Genomic DNA, 8,227 nt, shown 5'->3' with positions numbered 1-8,227 from the left:
CATAAATGTATATAAATACATTGCTGCTAGTATTATTTTGAACAAACTTATCTGTTAGATCAATTAAGAATAAATAAATAAATAAATAAATAAAAGTGTTTATTTTACCTTCACTTATTCCTTCTCTGATGTTCTTTGTTTCTTTATGTAGATCCAAATTTCTGACCTATATCATTATCCTTCTCTCTAAGGAGCTTTTTTTGAGATTTTTTTATAAGGTAGATCTACTGGCAACAAACTACCTCAATTTTTGTTTGTCTAAGAAAGTCTTTATTTTTCCTTCACTTCTGAAGATAACTTTTCAGGGTACAGAATTCTAGGTTGGTGGGGTTTTCTCTCAACACTTTAAATATGTCACTCCACTCTTTTCTCACTCGCATGCTCTGTGAGAAATCAGATATAGTTTTACCTTGTTGCTTTATAGAGAAGATGTTTTTGTTTTTCTCTAAATTCTTTCAGAATTTTTTCTTATCTTTGATTTCTGAAGTTAGAATATGATATGTCTAGGTTTCTTTTTTTTTTTTTTTCCTGCTTGATGTTCTCTGCATTTCCTGGATCTGTAGTTTGGTATCTGACATTAAGTCAGGCAAATTCTTAGTCATTATTATTTCAAATACTTGTTCTGTTCTTTTTTTTCTTTCTTTTACGTATGGTATCCCCATTACATCTATGTTACTCCTTTTTGTAGGTGGTGTGCTGAAGACAAAAGAAATACAGCATGGGTAGTGGAAGGTAGTTACAAATATCAGCTACAACCGTGCGACTAGTTGGAGAAACAAGGACTGTAACTGTCATGAGCATATCTTCCTTATTTTGTTTTGAGTGTGTGTGTTTGTGTATAACAAATATCTATATTTTCTTTTCTCTCTTAACCCTTTATCATATAACATAAGATGCATTAACTTTACATCATAGCTTCTAATTATTGTTAACTTTATATCACAGTATTCAGGTTACAGGATATCAAGGAAAAGAATTAACATCACCCAAGGACTTTGCCTTCTCTTCTGGGGAAAGGATTGGTGAATTTTCACTTGCATGAGGATAGTTGTATCATGTTAGGTGGAAGTATGACCTTATTATTATCTTGATTTAGATATTAAGTATGGTTTCAGGGGATGTGTGTGGATATCAAGTTGTCTAGAGGTGGTTTGTAATGGTTAAATTTATGTGTTAACTTGGCCAGGCTATGGTGCCCGATTATTTCATCAAACACTAGTCTAGGTGTTGCTGTGATGGCACTTTAAAAAATGTGATTAACATTTAAATCAATAAACTTTAAGTAATCAGGCCCACAACTGCCTGATCTCTTCTTAACTTGCTAACTGAGGCTATTTCTTTATGGCTCCTACCTTCAGAAATCTCAAACAGAGGCAAGCACCATCATCTCTGTTCACTTTTGCCCCCAAATTAGGAAGATCTTGTGAAAGGTCCCTAAGTATTCTGTCAACACATTTTACAAGAGTAAAACCACCTGATGGGATTATAGATTCAACAAGAATCCAGTCTCCCATTAGTGTAGTCAGACAGCTTCTTTGCATGATTTTATGCAGGTCTCTCTGACCTCTTTTCTTTGCTTAGAGGTGGTGAAAGCCTCTCAAATAAGGCATTCCTCACAAGGCCTATTACTTTCAGCTCTCTCTCTCCTACTATGGTGCTTGTTTGTTTGTTTGTTTGTTTTAAATGTAGACTTGAGTAAATGTTTGGGTGGTAGCTGATGGCAATAAGTCTGATTTCTGTTGCCTCTTAGTAAACCTTAGCTGGAACTTTTTTCTCTCAACTATAACTTCATTTGTAATGTGGAAAACTTAGTACCTCCTACTTTCAGCTTTAAGGTTCACCTAATTCAGTGGCAAAGAAAACAGTCTCATTCAACATCCTTGTACACTCTATAGAGTATGTTGTAAATTATTGGTATGGGATGATTTTGACAGTCTTCAGAAGCTTTTCTAAACGTGTTTTATTTAGTTTTATGTTTACTTTAGTTTTCATTATAGCCTTTTGAAGCTTATATTTCAGCTAAAGTTAACTAATTCTATTGTCGGAATCACTCCATGGTGTTGTCCTTTTACATATAATTCCCTTGGCCTAAAATGAATGTTCCCAATCTTCTTGCCTCCTTTTCATGCCATTACTCAGCCTCTCATGCTGTCCACAGCTTGAACCTCTACAACCTACTCATAGAAAGTATATATTCTTCTAGTATAAGGCGGCAGAACCTCAGTTGATCTAAATGCAATGTCAATTCAGTATACAAAACTCCAAATTAAATTAAGGAGATAAAAAGCAGTATATATTCTCTGAATTTTTTGTGTGTGCTCTTAACAAAATTCAATTTCTTCTTTGTTTCCTGAGTAGGTTGTTTGAGAATTTGTCCATAAAATTCAGGTGTTATCCCCAGTAAAATTGTTTTCTCTCCTGCAGAAAGGGAACGCCATTGAACATGATTTATTTTAAAATATTTTATTGTTTACATGTGTGTCTACATACATGCATACGTATGGACTTTGAAGAAAACTTAGAAATAATAAATGAGCAAATTAAGATGAAATGAGATAATTGCATTACTTTACTAGTATACATTGTTAATGGAGATTAATGTGGAAGGTGATATAACTATTTCCATATTTTATTCAAAAAAGGACTATACCAGGTATCCGTTTTATTGAATCTTTTTTGTTTACTTTTAATAACATATTTGGAATACAATTTTAATTCAGTTAATTCACTTTAGAATACCACATTTTTAATAGCTGTACCATTTTCAGTTGCCTAGAAGTAACAGAGTATACATATTTCATTTTCTGTTTTAGAGCAATTTGGTTATTGTTTCCAGCATTTTAAAAATTATATTAGAAAGTCTAACTGTATTCACATTTTTAACTATATCCTTACTTATAGTTATAATTTCAAAAAAATAGAATTGTACAGTCAAATGTTAATTACCATTAATTTTGTTCTGAATATATTGCAATTAGCAGGTGGTAAGAAGATATGGCCAACACTATTGCCTGAGCTCCCAGAACAAAGGCAAGATAGAGACCACATGAGAGCTGACATGGTAACACTGGATTAGATCTTTGAGGAAGCCAAGGGAAGATGGAAAGGACAGAGAGGATAGATGGAGAGAGAAGTTTGGAGATCATGTACATTTAAGAAAAGGAAAAGAACTGGCAAGCAGACTGAAAAAGAATCTCAGAAAGAATGAGATACTGTACTTTTTTGTAAAGTGAAACAGAGAGTTTCAAGAAAGATGTGAGCAGTAGTTTGAATGATATACAAACAAATATCAAGAAATTGTAAGTAAGCCATACATTCATTCACTGAGGTTTTTTTTTTTTTTCTTGTGCTACATTTATTCCTAGGTACTTTATAATTTCAAGGCATTTAAATAGTATCTTTTTTTTTTTAAACATCTTTATTGAAGTATAATTGCTTTACAATGGTGTGTTAGTTTCTGCTTTATAACAAAGTGAATCAGTTATACATATACATATGTTCCCATATCTCTTCCCTCTTGCATCTCCCTTCCTCCCACCCTCCCCATCCCACCCCTCTAGGTGGTCACAAAGCACCGAGCTGATCTCCCTGTGCTATGCGGCTGCTTCCCACTAGCTATCTATTGTACATTTGGTAGTGTATATATGTCCATGACACTCTCTCACCCTGTCACATCTCACCCTTCCCCCTCCCCATATCCTCAAGTCCATTCTCTAGTAGGTCTGTGTCTTTATTCCCGTCTTGCCACTAGGTTCTTCGTGGCCTTTTTTTTTTTTTTTTCCCTTAGATTCCATATATATGTGTTAGCATACTGTATTTGTTTTCTCTTTCTGACTTACTTCACTCTGTATGACAGACTCTAACTCCATCCACCTCATTACAAATACCTCCATTTCATTTCTTTTTATGGCTGAGTAATATTCCATTGTATATATGTGCCAGATCTTCTTTATCCATTCATCCGATGATGGACACTTAGGTTGCTTCCATGTCCTGGCTATTGTAAATAGAGCTGCAATGAACATTTTGGTACATGACTCTTTTTGAACTATGGTTTTCTCAGGGGATATGCCCAGTAGTGGGATTGCTGGGTCGTATGGTAGTTCTATTTTTAGTTTTTTAAGGAACCTCCATACTGTTCTCCATAGTGGCTGTATCAATTTACATTCCCACCAACAGTGCAAGAGTGTTCCCTTTTCTCCACACCCTCTCCAGCATTTATTGTTTCTAGATTTTTTATGATGGCCAATCTGACCAGTGTGAGATGATATCTCATTGTAGTTTTGATTTGCATTTCTCTAATGATGAATGATGTTGAACATTCTTTCATGTGTCTGTTGCCAATCTGTATATCTTCTTTGGAGAAATGTCTATTTAGGTCTTCTGCCCATTTTTGGATTGGGTTGTTTGTTTTTTTGTTATTGAGCTGCATGAGCTGCTTGTAAATCTTGGAGATTAATCCTTTGTCAGTTGCTTCATTTGCAAATATTTTCTCCCATTCTGAGGGTTGTCTTTTGGTCTTGTTTATGGTTTCCTTTGCTGTGCAAAAGCTTTTAAGTTTCATTAGGTCCCATTTGGTTATTTGTGTTTTTATTTCCATTTCTCTAGGAGCTGGGTCAAAAAGAATCTTGCTGTGATTTATGTCATAGAGTGTTCTGCCTATGTTTTCCTCTAAGAGTTTGATAGTGTCTGGCCTTACACTTAGGTCTTTAATCCATTTTGAGTTTATTTTTGTGTATGGTGTCAGGGAGTGTTCTAATTTCATACTTTTACATGTATCTGTCCAATTTTCCCAGCACCACTTATTGAAGAGGCTGTCTTTTCTCCACTGTATATGCTTGCCTCCTTTATCAAAGATAAGGTGACCATATGTGCGTGGGTTTATCTCTGGGCTTTCTATCCTGTTCCATTGATCTATATTTCTGTTTTTGTGCCAGTACCAAACTGTCTTGATTACTGTAGCTTTGTAATATAGTCTGAAGTCAGGGAGCCTGATTCCTCCAGCTCCATTTTTCGTTCTCAAGATTGCTTTGGCTATTCGGGGTCTTTTCTGTTTCCATACAAATTGTGAAATTTTTTGTTCTAGTTCTGTGAAAAATGCCAGTGGTAGTTTGATAGGGATTGCACTGAATCTGTAGATTGCTTTGGGTAGTAGAGTCATTTTCACAATGTTGATTCTTCCAATCCAAGAACATGGTATATCTCTCCATCTATTTGTATCATCTTTAATTTCTTTCATCAGTGTCTTATAATTTTCTGCATACAGGTCTTTTGTCTCCTTCGGTAGGTTTATTCCTAGGTATTTTATTCTTTTTGTTACAGTGGTAAATGGGAGTGTTTTCTTAATTTCTCTTTCAGATTTTTCGTCATTAGTGTATAGAAATGCAAGAGATTTCTGTGCATTAATTTTGTATCCTGCTACTTTACCAAATTCATTGATTAGTTCTAGTAGTTTTCTGGTAGCATCTTTAGGATTCTCTATGTATAGTATCATGTCATCTGCAAACAGTGACAGCTTTACTTCTTCTTTTCCGATTTGGATTCCTTTTATTTCTTTTTCTTCTCTGATTGCTGTGGCTAACACTTCCAAAACTATGTTGAATAATAGTGGTGAGAGTGGGCAACCTTGTCTTGTTCCTGATCTTAGTGGAAATGGTTTCAGTTTTTCACCATTGAGGACAATATTGGCTGTGGGTTTGTCATATATGGCCTTTATTATGTTGAGGAAAGTTCCCTCTATGCCTACTTTCTGCAGGACTTTTATCATAAATGGGTGTTGAATTTTGTCGAAAGCTTTCTCTGCGTCTATTGAGATGATCATGTGGTTTTTCTCCTTCAATTTGTTAATATGGTGTATCACGTTGATTGATTTGCATATATTGAAGAATCCTTGCATTCCTTGGATAAACCCCACTTGATCATGGTGTATGGTCCTTTTAATGTGCTGTTGGATTCTGTTTGCTAGTATTTTGTTGAGGATTTTTGCATCTATATTCATCAGTGATATTGGCCTGTAGTTTTCTTTCTTTGTGACATCTTTGTCTGGTTTTGGTATCAGGGTGATGGTGGCCTCGTAGAATGAGTTTGGGAGTGTTCCTCCCTCTGCTATATTTTGGAAGAGTTTGAGAAGGATAGGTGTTAGCTCTTCTCTAAATGTTTGATAGAATTCGCCTGTGCTGGCCATCTTTCATGCCTTTGTCAATATGAACTTCTAGAATTTTCTTCTCTCGAACTATCTTCCTTCCATTGCAGCTTTTACATCTATCTTTAGGACTGATCCGCTCCCCATGGCCCTGGCACTCCATGCAGACAGACTGAATTTGCTGAACCATTCCAGGTCCTATCTGATGAATTCTTATTTGCATTCCAGTACCTCGGCAATTGGGACAGCACTCTACTGCTCCTTTCTTACCACCTCGGCCTTCACATTTGTCACAAATCACATTCTTTTGCAGAGCTAGTTTTCTTGTTGCACCATTATATAAATCTTCTAAGGTTACTGTGAGTTGATGCACAACATTTTTACCTCTCCTTTGTCTCTGCATCCTGCCTCCTCCTCCAAAAAACATATCAAAGATGTCCATGGGGGAGCCAAAACCGCCACCTGCTCCACCTTCTTTAATTGCCTGCTCTCCTCCTTTGTCATATAATTCCCTTTTCTTTGCATCAGAGAGCACTTCATAAGCTTGAGAAATCTGTTTAAACTTCTCTCCTTCATTTGGATTCTTATCAGGGTGGTACTTCAAGGCCAGTTTCCTGTAAGCCTTTTTCAATTCTTCTTGGGTGGCATTGGGTTTGACCCCCAAAACATCATAATAAGTGGTTTCTTTCACCATTTCCTACAGCCGGTGAGGGGGCCGATGCCGGTGTGGGGGAGCGGGAAGGAGCGCATTGCCGTGCGCAGCTCCTCAGCCTTTCCACCGAGCATTCTGGAAAGTTCCGCCGAGGTTTTTTTTTTTTTTAATTCTCCAAGTATTTATTGAAAGCCAATTCTATGTTAGGCATTAAGAGCATGAACACATACCAATTAGACATATCTTCTTCTCTCAAGAAGCTTAGGGTTTAGCCATTCCTATTAAAATAAGAATGCAATCAACTCTAATACTGAATAGGAAGGCAAATGTAGCAAAACAGTGACACTATTACATAATCAAGGAGTTCTGAGATTATTTAGATAAAGGAAAAATATGATAAATAATATTAATTATTTTGAGTAAATGTTTGGTCTAGAGTTAAGTGGAAAATTCATGGGTAGATGAGCTGATTAAATGTTGCTTCAAAATTTTGTATTTCCCCAATACAAGTTCTCCAAAATATTGTTAATTGACTTATTTGTTAAAATATCAACAGATCTAATAATTATGCACCATTGGACAACCTTAAGTATTACTGAATTGCAAAATTCCTTGAGTTTATATAAAACAAATTTGAATTTTTTGGTAAATGAGGGATAAAAAGAGAAAGACAGTGGAAAAAATCTAATAAATAAATTAATAATATAGATTAAGAAAAAACTTAGCTGGATCGTTTGCATCTTTTGTTGCATTTACTAGATGATTTCCAAATATATTCTACATTCTTCATCAGTAGAAATTATACATGCCTTAAACTTTATTGTTCTTTCTCAAAAGTCCTTTCAGAGCACTAAAAAATAAGTGTTTAACAACAAATGAACAGTTGAAGAGAAATGATTTCAGAGAAAACAATGTAAATTTTACTGTTTTTATTGCTTGAGCCAATAAAACTACTTTGTCAGTGTTTTCATATATAAGAAAAAAAAGATAAATGAAAAATAAATCTGTCTGAAGACATTTGAAAAGAGCTCTCCGTATTTGTGCATTTACATTAATTTTGTTCTCCAGTCCTCATTATTTTAATTTAGTTTTTAATAGAAACAGTTTTAGAAATAATATCTAATTTTCCCAATTATATAGACTCAGGCAAGTAGACATTTATATTTTAATTTTTATTAAACTATATAGATTCCAATATTATTCAAAGCATTAAAACATAAAATTTTTGAAGATAATTTACAAATTTTGAGTATCAAATTTTAAAAAGTGACTCCCACTAACTTTGTTATTCACCTTAAATTTTACCAGTGAAGTGATTGACCAAGATCCTCTGTCTCCAACATTGTAAATCCAGTATACTTCAATTAAAAAATAAAACAAAACTGGGAAGGAGGTAGAGAAGGTAACCATACTTACAAACTGAATAAAGACAA

General features: G+C 34.7%; 1 protein-coding gene across 1 annotated transcript; it reads right to left on the bottom strand.

Moving 5' to 3' along the window:
* Positions 1-1,111: 1,111 nt before the first annotated feature.
* On the bottom strand, positions 1,112-6,893 carry LOC133090507 (dnaJ homolog subfamily A member 1-like). The gene is made up of 2 exons (XM_061188943.1): positions 6,172-6,893; positions 1,112-1,241 (listed from the first exon to the last, which is right to left on the bottom strand). Exons 1-2 carry the CDS (start codon positions 6,834-6,836, stop codon positions 1,112-1,114), a joined length of 795 nt encoding a protein of 264 aa, XP_061044926.1. The 5' UTR covers positions 6,837-6,893.
* Between the last annotated feature and the right edge of the window lie 1,334 nt (positions 6,894-8,227).

Source organism: Eubalaena glacialis, chromosome 4, assembly GCF_028564815.1.
Source record: "Eubalaena glacialis isolate mEubGla1 chromosome 4, mEubGla1.1.hap2.+ XY, whole genome shotgun sequence".
NCBI classification, from domain to species: domain Eukaryota; kingdom Metazoa; phylum Chordata; class Mammalia; order Artiodactyla; family Balaenidae; genus Eubalaena; species Eubalaena glacialis.
Note: the sequence above shows the minus strand (reverse complement) of the source record. Positions and strands in the feature narration are given on the sequence as shown.